Source organism: Necator americanus, chromosome V (genome assembly GCF_031761385.1).
Source record: "Necator americanus strain Aroian chromosome V, whole genome shotgun sequence".
In the NCBI taxonomy this organism is placed as follows: domain Eukaryota; kingdom Metazoa; phylum Nematoda; class Chromadorea; order Rhabditida; family Ancylostomatidae; genus Necator; species Necator americanus.
Window position 1 is genome coordinate 9,237,000 of NC_087375.1, and position 14,102 is coordinate 9,251,101.

Here is a 14,102-nt window from a genome sequence, read left to right on the forward strand (position 1 = left end):
GGATAAAACCAAGAAGACGAAAAAAAAAGGAGGAAGAAAGAACAAATAAGAATGAAGAAAGAGAAGTGCCAGCAAGTTTCGTAAAAACTTTCGTGAAACTTGACAAATAAACAAACATGAATAAAGACTGCAAAGAAAAAAAAAAGACCGTCATACCCAGCCACATAGGCAATTCGCCCCGTTCGCTCGTTGACGGCTAGCGAATTCGGTCCTACCGCAGTTCGTCCAAATGCCGCTTCCAGTTTAACCTGAAAAAAAAAAACATTCTTAGTTTTGTATTTTAGTTGTAAGTAAAGTGTAGACACAGAAAAAAATACAGCAAGAAAATGTTAAATATGGGAAGTATAAACAATATGAGACACCCGTAACAGATACTATTCATTGCATTGCATAAATAAATTTTTCGTAGTTTTTTGCGACTTTTATTTACATCCTAGGCGACCTCGGGAGCGCGAAAGAAAGTTCTTTGTTCTCGGCAACTGGCACAGTTTTTTTGGCTGACCCATACTACTTCTGTACACTGCCGCGCTCCAATCGAACACGCAACGCGGTAGTCCGTGGAGACGTAGGCTCAAGTGTTCATGCTTATTTTCTACACTACGACGCTCCTCCTCTAGCCTATTTTTTGTATCATAACAAACTTTTGATAATTTTTTTTTCTGAAAGGACATCCTCACAGTCCATTTCTATCCAAGGACATTATTTCACGTACATTGTTTAGAAAATTTCAAAGTCAACGCGTTTCCCACCAATGGGCCGGAGTTTGTTAGGAATTTACGCACGGATTGACAAATTTTGCACATTTTTCTCTGCTCAGAATTATTGCTTTGATTAGAACCATTATTTTTTATTTATTGTAAAAACTATCATTACAATTGATTATTATTATTAATTTAATACAATCAAGTATTATTATTATTTATTATTTCATTAATTACCACAATTTGTTTGGAACATTTTAATTCTAAACAATCAATGAGTAAATAATTTGAAACAGTTCCTGTTCCTGACACAAAATAGTGTAGATTGGATGGATCACGCGCATGATGTTGATACTGTTGTGTATTCCAGAAGAGGAAAATAGAAAATAGAAAATATTAGTATCCTGAGGTAAATATACGCCCACGTATAGAATTAACAATAAGGAAAAAAGATTAATTACGAATGAAAAGGATAAGTAAACAAATCTGATTGAATTGTGACACATGGCTCAGCGAAAACTGGTCCACAAAACAGACTAGAATGTGAAGAAAAGCAGAGCGCAGATAACACGACTAGTTCTCGAACGGCTAAAAACTTCGCCACAAGTTTACTTTTCATAGCGGCATATCACATCAAAAGTGAGTTTTTCATCGATCACTTTCGAAAAATCCGTGAGCGTAGTCTAACAGCGATGGTGGCTTTTGTAAGACAACCAGTCTTTCTGCGAGACCAGCGCGCAACTAAACGTTGAGCAGGAAAGCGAAGTCGTCGTAGGGCTTGCGCGCTTCTTGATGCGCTCATCCAATCCCTCGAACGATTACACGCTCGAATTCTCCGCCGGCTGCATCACATCTGCATATCGAAAACTCGTCCTTTAAAACGTATCAATCGCTTGTTTGAATAGTGGGCGTCGGATGCGGTGGTAGTGGTGGGGGTGGGACCCGTAGCAGCTGACATGGAAGGGCGGTACTTTTTGCAACATCACGGCATGATATGTGCTCGTACGAGTTTTATGCAATTGTTTGATGTGTCGCCTATGCACAGGCACCTTAGAACGACCCATTATACAGAAGAAATAGCACCGGTTTCTTCGTATCGTAAGCAATTCGTAGAATGTGAAATGTACGTAAAAGTAAATGGAGTAATGCGCGGTAGACTATGGTACGGTAGATTTACGAGAGCTAATTTCGGCGCTGTCTCACTATGTAGCGATGGACGAATGTAAAATCGCGTATTCGTTCGTTCCAAGCAGTTATCTCTAGCTGGGATCTCTAGAAAAGGCCGATCGCTGCTAACGCTACGAAAATGTCTTCCTCATTCTACATCCAAGTTGTCTATGGAACAGTTTTCTGTCCATCGATTAGCCTTTGGCTTTTTTCATCATAACAAAGACTTATTCACGGAGGGTCCCATTGCGATGGTAACGGACGTGATCCGACATTGACTCCGACTGATCTGCGTGCTATTGACAGTCCCGATTATGCGGCACAAACGATTGATTCATAAGCCCGCTCCCCTAAAACTAGCCTCAGCACCGCGATCGTCGTCGTCGCCGTCGTCGGAGGCTAAGACGACCTCTTTGCATTTTGATGGAATCGCCGTGACGTCTCCGATCAGCAATACAGCAGGTTCCTTATTTCCATCAAATCAAAATCTTGAATATAGCTGAGATGTAATGGATTTTTTTTTCTCGTACTATAGCGATACTGAGGTGTGAGGTGTAACTGAGTTGAGCAGTGAAATAGAAAATTTTGAAAAATGGAGAGACTAAAAAGAGATGAAAACAAAAAGAATAAGAGAAAAAGATAGAGAAAGAGAGGAACTCGGTCTAAATGAGCATATGCCGTAGAAATAATTGCTACTTAGAAAATCCGAGACGTATTGAAACAATAGAGCTAACTTGAAGTTTAAACGCTCTGAAGTTGAAGGATAGTCAGGAATTCACAGAAAATTGTCCTTTTAAAAATACAGCCCCTGGTGACTAGAAAATTTACAGCATTTTTTTAAACACAGTCTCACTTATTTTAGAAAAAAACCTCTCTCATCCATAATCTCATCCACCTAAAGCTAACCGTAGAGGATTTCTCATGGTAGATAAGCGAAGCAATGGAGGAGAAAATAATTCCCCAAAAACAAAAACAAAAAGGGCAAGAGAACAAAAAGCTGTTCAAAACAATAGAATTTTATTTTTCCAAAATGGAAGGTTTCGAAACTTCAAAATGATGGAAATTTGGAATGTCAAAATTGAGATTTTTCTTAAATTTCTCCTCGAACATATGGCAGATTATCTATTAAAAAAAGCTCTTCCGAACATATGGACCTTAAAATCTGATATTTTTCTTTCCCGAAAATAATTGCTAGCATCTCATTCGCATTTTTATTCGTCTATTCTAGTTTAATATTCATTAATCAACCAGTGAGCTATAAAAATGCAAAATTACAACCATATATCTGCCCACGATGTACTCGAATTATTTCTATGAAGGCAATCAACCAGTTCGTTCTCTCTTATGGATAGAATTCCCATACCGCTGCATCTTCTATGACCTTTTTTCCACTACATTAAATTGACGGGTTCAAATTCATCAATTCTAGGCAATTCCTCCATTTCGTTCTCCCGTTCTCCTTACAATTTTCTATCTCATTTCAAGCGGGGAACATGTAATTGATGCCTGCGGAAAGTTTTACATCTACCGTACACGGAAACATGACACCATCGCCCGTAAGGGAATACATTGTTAGCACGAACAATGGAACAAGTACACATAGGTTGTGTCACCATAGTTCCCCATATGAAAAACAGGACAAAAGGAGAGGGGAGGCACTTCAATACAACTGGTTTAAAGTTTCTTTACTATACATTTCCCGGGAAAAATACTCTCTTTCCACATGGTACATACATACTTCACTTCTTCCATAGCAGTACTATGGGAACTGAGGACAAAATGAGGGAAAAAGTCAAAATGGGAACGAAAAAGAAAGAAGTTGAAGGAGCATTACACAGGCAGCTAATTTCTCATTACGAAACAAGTTTAGAGTGTCTTAGAATAAGAGCGAAAACATGGATTCACGAATAGTTTTTCTTCCAGGAAAAAATGTTGTAAAAGCATGTAATTTTGACGGGAAATACCTCTAAATTATAGAAATTACTTCTAATTGTGGATGGAATAAGTTTGTTCCTAAAAACCCAACAAGAAAACAGCTGTCCACTCGGATTTCTGAATGGCGCGCGAAAAATTCTCTTCTTGGTTCACTCTAGTTCAAGTAATTATGTCTACACCGTTACATAGTTCAGGATGTAGCCTTCAGTAAAATTTAAGGAATCAGAGCACTGACGCCGTGTAACATGGCTACCATATCGTTAAATAAAAACAATAAAATTAAAAAAAATAATTAGATTCAAAAATTGACATGATCTCATAAGTGTTAAAACAAAACCATCACAAAATCATACAAAAACCCTTTAACAGAATTTTTGCAGGCATATTTTTAAGATTATTCGGAAAACGATCATTAAATGATCTATGATAACAGCGCAAAAATAATAAACACGATTTTCAAGAAATTTCAGTTCAGTTATTGTATTAGAATTTGTATTCCTTCAATTTCCAGACCCGGTTCCAGACTTGGTACTTCTACACATAAAACGTAGGAATGTGTTCAACGAAGAACTTCTGAAAAGTTCTCTCTTTTGTCCCAGAAGCACTTGTTTCCATTAATTTTCTCATCGAGAACATTCTCGAAGCCAGAAAAAAAAAGAATTCTTTAGCATCATATAATTGAGGCAATCATCTAATCGTGCTGAGATGTATTTTAAAAGGCGCCGCCCGATCGCACGTTCTAGAAATTCCAAGGCGCGCATTCACATGAGAGGACGAGTTGTCCGCCTGAACAAATAAAACACGTTGTAAGCGATCCTCAAATATTCATCTACTTGAGAGTGCATCAACGGTGGTCTTCGTTTATTCTTTGAAGCGGTCAAACACGAGACTGTTCGAGAAATTGTCGTGGATCCGCGAGAGAGAAGCGGAGCGCGAGCGGCAGCGATTCGGAATTCGACGAATTCGAAAAATCAACTTGAAACCTCCTCAATTCATGAGGATTTTTTTTCTCAAATTCCGCCACATAGGTTCTACGATCCTTCAGTTTCTTGCCACTAATATTAGCAGCGCTATAAACAATCCAACGACACCCGTGTGGCGCCTCGATTCGAGTCAGATTAGCACCGAGAGAAAAAATCGCTCGCACGCCGACATCGCTTAATACTTTTTCAAGATCGGAGCCGAGCATCAAATATCGGAAGAAAAATCGAATAAAGAACACTTCTTCGCAAGTTTACTCATGGGTTTCTAGAAAAAAAAAGTCCGCTCGAGGCCAGTTTCGTTTTTTTTTTCTTGATTTTTTAATTTCAAAAGGAAAAAAACTGCTTAGATTTGCTATTTTCGCTTCCTTAATCCCACTGATGGTTCCCTGCCTCGCTTCCACTGACATCTTTTTGACAGGTGGTTCATGATCACTAAGAACAACATGCGCTTCAGTCGGCAAACCACTTGGGAACTAAAAAGCCGATGGTGTACGCGGGAAGGAGGAAGGGAGGAAAGAAGGGGCAGGATGGAAGGCTCTTGATCACAACCTCATGATCGCAACCTCCTTCACAGAAAAAAAAAGTGACGGTGATTTTAGCAAAGCACTTCTGAGCACTAAATCCACAAAGTGACAAATTCAAGACGTGAATCAGTGCATGTGTGCTTACGGATTAAGGAGAAAAAAAGGAAAAGCGTATGAGAGTCGGACAAGTTCTTGCAACAACATCTTTACTTTTTTTTCTGAGCCAATTACAGAAAAAGATTCCTTTTTTCTGAAGAAACTGAAATTTGTTTGCAAGATCTAGGAGTTTTGGAATGTTTGGTCAGATAAAGACAAAAAATGAAATGCTAAATAAGAAACATTAGAAGGAAATTAGAACGGTAACCTAAAAAACTCTCGGAAGTACAAAAAAATAGGCACCGTTACCTAGATCCACTAATAGCCGTTAAAGTCCACTGTAATTTTTACAGAAATCCTTGACTGAGACCCAGTGGAAAAAAAATCCAGTCGATATAATGACCAAGGTAACGTGTGTGTGCAGTTATCGTTTCATAAAAGATCGTAACCTCCGTTTAGGACCTATTGAATTAAAGGTCGAATTAACATGATTACCATTTAGGTCTACGGTGACCTAAATTTCATAAGAATAGCTCCCATAACAGATCCGAATAAAATCTTTTGCGTGGACGAACAAAAAACGGACACTTATCTCCAATTTTTGCATTTGACCTGTTGTCCTGGATTGGACTAACACATTTCTGGGAACAGTTTTACCGTCGTTTCCTTGAATTTCTAACGTCGTCAAAAGAAATCACTATCGTCAGCTGTTTTTTCCCATAAATGACGCTTATCTCAAATCAAATTCTTTACAGAAGAAAATAAAAATTTAGAAAAATACACTTAGTCACTCGGAAAACAAAAATAAAAATTGAAAGAAAAAATTAACGTAACGTAAGAAAAAACAGAAAAAAAGAAAAACAAGCACGAACACCAAACCTAGTATAGAGGGATCGAAAAACAGATAAATAAACAAAAAACAAATAGAAAAAACCAACAATTAATCAATAGAAATTCAAGTGGACTTCTTCCGGAGGAAGAAAAAAGTGCTCCATTTCAGACTTTTTCTTACTCCCTTCTCTACTTCTTCTAGATTCCTCCTCTCTTTCTTCTTCTTTTCCTTTTCTTTCCTTTGACAAAAATAACTGGTAAAAAGAAAAGTTTTGCCCACATTTCGAGTCCAGTAACCCCTACCTCCGTTCTCTTCTTCTCCTCACCATAAAATTGTCGTCTTTCTGTCGTGGTGTAACATTCACGCACAGCAAATATTTGGTATCAGTGAAAAGACGTTCATCACTGTTATGCAAATCATGATTCACCTCGATACGTTCGCTATTAGCGCCGCGTCAAAGCATGCTGCTTCTTTTCAATTCCCTGCGAGACATGAATCCCCTTTTCATACGTAAAATTTCCATTGTCGAATAGTGCGTCGTCGGCGGCGGCGACGGTGGCGACGGCGGCGACGACGTGAACGTCAACGACCTGCGCTCATTCGCATGTGCATAATGCAAACGGTCAGCATTACACTCCGATTCCGCGCCGAGACCAACCAAGATCTTATCAGGATCGACTGTACTTTCACGTACACATCCGGCATATGGGATATTTATTGATGTCAGACTTACTACTAGCAGTTTTTCTTTTCTCATGTAGTAAATGTTTCATAATAGGTTTTGTTTAATTTTTCCACACCACCTTCGCACAAAACGACGAATAGTAATCGATAGATTTTTGAACCAGTTACGAAACGGTCTGTGACAAGGAGAAACCAGCCGTGAAGTGTTCTAGTTAATTCCATGAAGTGTAGTTTTGACATGACGCTCCGATACAAAAAAACCGACACTTCACTCACTCCTCAAGGAACATCTACAGTACCATAGAGGAGATGATGTATGCGTTTGTATGTATACTTCTAAGACACCACACAACTACAACGATATCGGGTGTAATTCAGAGAAAAACGAAAACATTCGAGGTTTTTCCAAAAAAAAAAAAATAAAATAATGATATTGAGGAAGCGAAAGAATGGCTTCAGCATGTTTTAGAAAACCGTTACACGTTACCGTACAAAAGAAAAGGATTAGATTTAAAAAAAAAAAAACTATACCTTTAACCATTCGAAAATTTCCCAGCAGTTTCTACCCTATGATCCCAAAAAAAAACTCTTAAATCAGTAACAAATCGGGACACTTCTTTTCGATTAGCAATCTATTGAATTTCATTTTCATTTTATTACATCCATGAACTACGATATTTTCCATAAATATAACAATATTGTCATAGAATTGTGAGAAGACCCAGAATTGTGAGAAGAGAAGCAAAAAATGAAAAATAAGCTATTTTTGGGCACCACAAACACTATAACTATGTATGTAGCTACCGCCATAGACAATGTCTTTATGGGGATCAGTTCTCGCTTGAGTGAGAATCCTGGAAATCATCTCACTTATAGAACAAAAGAAATCAGGATAGGAGAGATATTTGTATGTAAACAGCCGAAATTTTTCGCACAAAATTGGAAATTTTGATAGCGTCGACGGCGGAACCACGTTGGATCGACAGTAAGCCGATGGGAATAATCACAATTCGATACCATGTCCAATAATCCACTTCAACACGGCCGCACTTTATCCGATTTGGTTGCTTCCACACGTGGAATGCTTCGATTCGGGATTTAAACGATATTTGTGAGGGTAGTGCAGCTGAACTCCGCTTCTGTTGCACTTCAAGTTTGTGGATATGTACAGGAATTGGATGACGGAGAGCGCTGCGTTGTTGTCCGTAAACAACTCAACAAACTAATCCAAACAACTTATGGGCACTTCGAGGAAAAAATAACTTTTTCATAACTCATGTCGCTTTATTTCAAGTCGTATTAAACGTAAGAATATTCTTTTTCTTTTCGAGACACCTACTGACACCTTCAAGATCCCCCCATTCACGCCTCCTCCTAAGGGGCTGAGTGGACCACTGCGAAAAAAAAACAGTGGCGCTCAGCGCTCTTTCGGCTGACGTGGGTCGATCGAGAACCGAAATATGATAACCTGTCGCAGGTGGTGTTGATTTCCCAGTTTACGGCAATAAACAACCGAAAAATCTCTGGAATCACATTGAACACAGATCGGTATTTCTAATGTACATCGTGTAAATTTTTGGAAATCCTAGGATTCAGATCAATAACTAGTATTTAAGGTCAACGGGAACAGCCGAGGATGCACTTGAACCATCATTGAACGAACAAAGTAATTCATTCATTCTGAATTGAAACTCCGAAGGATAAATCTCTCCAGAAACGATCGAAAAACAACGAGGATTGTTGCAGATCAGCTGATCACATCAGATCATCCCTAAGTTCAACAACGATTTCGACTAAACTGTCCTCGGTGGAAAGGTAAACATCCCAAATGGATGAGTCTAGCGGTGAAACTTCATCGAACGAACCAGTCCTTAGTCTTGAAATTCCTTAACCTCACACATCATCGTGGCTGTTATGTTCGCTGATTTTTAACAAAGCTTCCCTTGTCTTCCAGACACACACACACAGAACATCATAAAAAGAACGACAATCAAAGAAAGCCCGAAGATGTTCGTCACTGAAGAAATCTCAAAACATTTCGCTGTCCGGTTTTGTTAAGCGGGAACCTAAGGAATGATAAGAAAAAACGTTAGGAATCTAATCGGATCACCAAATACAAAACCAGTATTTCATTAGAGGAATATATCGTTTAGGTCATTTTTTCTTTTAGTCAATTCCCTTTCAATCAGCTTCGCTAACACTGAGACACGTGAGTGTAAGATAACTGGACTTGGAAAACTGGTACACCACAGGCACACGCGCAGGCATCCAGATTGATTAAGACGTTTCTCAAACAGAATTAAGCCGAAGAAAGTGAGCATTATGGATGTTCGCGAGGATAAAAAAGCATGGAAGAAAATTCCACAAAAGAAATCGCTTTAGAAAATTCACACAGGTGAACAAATTCATGGAACCGGCAGGATGAATGTAGCAGCAAGCAGCGGAGGAGGTTTACGTTCGTTTCACCGTTCAGACGCCTCGGTTGTCGTTCGTACGACGTGTTCGGCCATTCAGTTGAAACTACAAGTGCTTCAAGCTTCTATACTACTGCGGTACTCCCGCTAAGTTAGGGATTATGAAAATGTGGTAATCTGAACGCATAAAGTTAAAAATTAGAGGTGTTAGTTGTTAGAAATGCACCTTCAACCCTAGCCAAAACTCGTAAATCTTTAGAAAAAAACAAAAACACAATATGGACTGTAGTAATTGTACGGTAAAAGACAAAAAAAATAAATATAAGAAGAGTAAACAATAAATTAAATCTCTTGGAGATAAAGGGCGAGTAAAAATCACCTTTCTATAAAAACAGTGAAATCAAGATAGGAGAGATATTTGCGTATTAAAAAATGCTATTTTCTTCGCACAAAACAGAACATTTTGTACAGTTCATCAAAAATCAATAAAATAAATAAAACGATAGTCTAGCTTGTGTCAAGAAAGAACAGCCTACCACATCCATCAGCTTAAATTTCTTGTCATTTTGATCAAATTTAGAAAAAAAATACATTTGTAAAAATTCCAGAGACTTTTCGGTTCGCAAAAATGCCTCCGTCACATGGTATCCACAATTTTCAACAGATGATATTGTTACGCATCAATTTTCTTAGGGAACTTTTTTTTGTAGGTCATCGTAAAGATAAGCACACTCTCCGAATCCCGAAAAAAAAACAAAAAAAAGCAAAAATAGCGACGGAAACGAAGAAAAAGAGTGCAAAGTAAGAGAACAGCAGCCATATAGACGGCAACGTCACCACGTGGATGCATTGTTGACTGGGAAATCCAGCTATGATCATAGGCCGTTGAAAATCTATAGCTGCAAAAGTTCACCACAGTGGTTTTATTCGCAATAAATCGATTATAAAGAATTTTTGTGCATTAAAAAAGACATCAGAAATTTGAAAGGCGCAAAATTTCCTAGGAAACCTGTTGAACTGGAAGAAAATGATTCGTAAACAATCAATAACCGTTTAGAACAGACAAGAATCGAAATGGATTACAATAAAGGAACGTGTGAACTAGTAACTTCATCCTATATTGATTACTAAATTGTTATTACCTTTATTATATGGTAATAATTAGTATTTGTGAGAAAATTTGCATCTCTTAGTAGGAAAAGAAAAAAAAAGAAGAAAAGACAACAAGAAAAGTTGAACAAGTGATATTTTCCAGCACAATCTATCGAGGCATCGTTTCTTTGCACAAATTCAATTTCAAAAATTGCAGTTTTCCGCATCTTAGCCGCCTGAATTCTCTTAGATCCACTTAAAAAGTTTCTAAGCAGCGTTTCAAGCACTGGTTCTATGGTAACCAGCAGCGAGGAACGGGATTATTCGGATCTCGATCCTAAGCCCATAAATCTAAAGCCTTAGAGTGGTGGTGATAACATTGAGGGGCACTACAGGTTCGCTAACCTTTGAGATGAGTAGAGAAAAGAAAAGTTTCTATTTATTTCTATTTATTCTATTTATTTTTATTTCTACTTTTATTTCGTTGCATGTTTTATCCTTGTTTTCTTTTAAAAATTCTAAAGTCCCAAGTTTTTAGCATCTCAAACTATTTCCATTTTTTAAAAATAAATAATAATTTCATCTTTTAAATGATACTTAGTCAACAGAAAAGAACTCTTCCTCTGACGCTTTGCTTTCCTGAAGCACGAGCTCCTTAGCCCGTTCATGCTTCCCACTTCAAGCTCTCCTCCTCATTCTTCCCACTCCTCCATCGTCGCCTCTTCGCCGATCGCCACCAACTAGCCATTCGTATTTCTAGTCAAACTCAAAAATTGAATAGATCCAGCAAACTCAGCCAACATTGCGGACGGCATGCGACTAGCAACGATTGTTTGCGATCGCTGTACGGGTTTCGAATGTTCCGGATAGAACGCTTACGCTAACTAACGTTACGTCGTCTACATAAATCCCATTAAATAGCGCGCTATAATCTATGAACATTACGTAGAGTAGTGAAGGATTTCTTACGTTACGTTGTTAAGGACGACTTTGTCGTCATAAATTTCATGTAGGACACATGTACATAGTAATTTACGGGAAAAATCCCGTTGTTCATCGTCATCCTCGTTTCTTTTCCACTCCGCAATCTCTTAGTTTACAATGATCTTTCGAAAATCCATTTACATGTAGTGCGTTACTCAATTACGTAAGAACGAACGCGAGCTATTTTTGACTGTTCGCACACGCTCGCCTACGTAACACACACGCAAGGAAACGCAACCAGAACCGGTCTGTTTCGGCACGAGCAGTTCCGAGCAATAACAGCTACGTAATTGCGTACGAAACAAACTCTACTCTGAGTTATCGTTTTCAGCCTAACAATTTGCATGCTTTCAAGGACGTTATTGTCTTTCGTTCGTACCCGGATCTCCTATCGTCTAGAATCTTTCGTCGTCAATGTCAACTACTAGCGCTTGCAGCGCGGATATGCTTATCCATAATTCATGTATGTGCCCATTCCCTAAATCGGCTTCAGCGATGATTTTTCTTTTGTCGACTTCGAAAACAAAAAAAAGAGTAGCTGCGACTAAAGGTATTTTCAAGTACGCAACTACACAGACCTTATGATCGCGACGACGACGTCTACACGGTCCGAATACAAAAACAAGTGGTAGACCTCATTTTGAGAAATATGTCATCGCTTTGTGTCAATTGTTTGTGAAGAAAAGATGGCTAATAGTGAAACGTGGAGGGAACGATGGTGCGTTCGTATAAGTCTACGAACAAGGTGTGCTGATCAGAACACGACGCATCATATATGCACGAAAATTGCAATATAAATGCGTGAATAATGCAAATAACCAGCGATAGCCACTTGAATCAACCTGGAGTGGTAAGTGTGGATCAAATTTCACATCCTGATTGTGAAAACCGGGAAGGAAGCGGGAAGAAGGAGAGTACGGGAGGAAATTTCTGGAAATCTGGAAGAACTATGAGGAGTAAGATGAGGAGTTTCGATACATAGAAACGCTTCCGAATTCTGAACTGTGCAATTTTCACGCAATTTTAGCGCAGGTTTCATGCAGTAGATATTTCAATGATTATTTGACGCTAATTTAACGAACACGAACTTTAGTGTCACAGAATTAAGGAACTCCACAGTGTTTTTTTCCAAATCTGTATATATGATGAAAAAGAAAATAATAGCTATGCTCCTTCGGAAATAGTTGCTTATTTAAGGAAAAAGCAATGAAACAGTGAATAGAAGTTTCATAATGACCACAAAATTCTCGGTCCATTTCGGGAAATTTCAGAAATTCTTAAGAACAGTCCGTGAGTCCGATATGATTCATTCAAGAAAATTTGATTCAAGAAAATTCTGTATTTTATGTGGACCCTATTTTACTCTTTAGAGATTAAAGTGAATCCAAACATGTTTCAAGGTATATGACGAAAAAAAGAACTTTTTCCAGAAAAAACCGCTGTTTCTGGCATAGGCATAGATCTTATGCAAAAACCATACAAAGCTCCAGCAAGCGTGAAGGAAATTTCGCTTTTCAGCAGTTTTGCAGTTCCCATCAGAATTCTTCAGAAATTTTTTTAAAGCAAACTACCACACCTAAAAAAATCCTTTCTAAGCAGAATAAATTAAATTTAGAACAAATCTCTCAATTTTTTCTTTTCTTGTTACGATAGTCGTGTATCGCATGCAATGTGAAAACTGGTCCCCATGTAGTACCCTTAGTGTAAGGTTGAGTTCTGGGCAGAGACTTCTTCGATTGTTGAACATGTCTGCACTTCACTAACGACTATTCAGATATTGCTAATATTTCTGTACTTTTGATCCTTTCAGAGCTGCTCTAGAAACTATTTCCACGCAATCCCAGAGAACCTATCAAAATAAACCATCAATATTTCGTTACGAGACCTCTAACTGGTTCCAATATGTATACTGGGACGTGTTCATAATCCTCTAAGTTACCCTCAGCAGAAAAAAAACACGCTGAAACCTCTAATGATGACATTGTTCGGCCATGTTATCAGCACCTTTTCATGTATACAAAACTGTCGTAAAGATATCGTATCAGCCGAAAGAAATCGATCGATAAATTTCCAGTATCCCAGTGTGTCTTTAATCAGATATTCAAAGTGCTCTATGTACGAATTAGAAAGTCGTGATGAACGTCATTTTGTGAGCGAATGGAAATGGATGGTTTCGTAAGTGAACGGGCAACGTGTTTATGTGTAGGGACAGATTTGTGGCAGTGCCGTGGAAAAATTCACGAAAAAATATCGGTCGATAGGGATCACCAGATGTTCAGAAATAAATGAGAAAATGAGCTATCCACGTCTATGAGGTGAGATGTTGCAATAGAATAATTCGGGAATGATGCAGAGATGAAGTAAAAACGATGCAAAAGATAAGAACAAAAAAAATTGAATAGAAAAATCACTTACATTCCCATGTATACCCATCGTCAAAAGCAGCACATTTGATGATCACTTGGAATCGCTTGGATGACGAATAAAATCAAAGTGGGCGCGGTTAAAGGGCGTTGTTAACAAGTGGGCGCATAACACCCGTAGATGGCAAACATTCGAATTATCAGCAACAACCGCGAAGAGGAACGAAGATAGCCGGCTTCAGTGTATCCTATGTATGTATGTGAGTGTGTGTGTGTGTGCGAATAACAGCGATGACCGTGGGGCAGCGGATTCGAATTAGAGCAGAG

At 38.4% G+C, this 14,102-nt stretch overlaps 1 protein-coding gene across 5 annotated transcripts in view; it reads right to left on the minus strand.

Moving 5' to 3' along the window:
- Window positions 1-14,102, minus strand: part of RB195_013363 (uncharacterized protein) — a gene marked incomplete at both ends in the record, with an annotated part of 71,137 nt that overhangs the window by 48,783 nt on the left and 8,252 nt on the right. For 4 of the 5 annotated variants that reach the window (XM_064203136.1, XM_064203140.1, XM_064203138.1 and 1 more), the window contains one exon: window positions 157-248. In XM_064203136.1, coding sequence (XP_064059017.1) covers window positions 157-248 — 92 coding nt within the window. Of the gene's footprint in view, window positions 1-156; window positions 249-13,827; window positions 13,846-14,102 lie in introns of those variants that run through there. The other variant, XM_064203137.1, reaches the window with a different exon arrangement.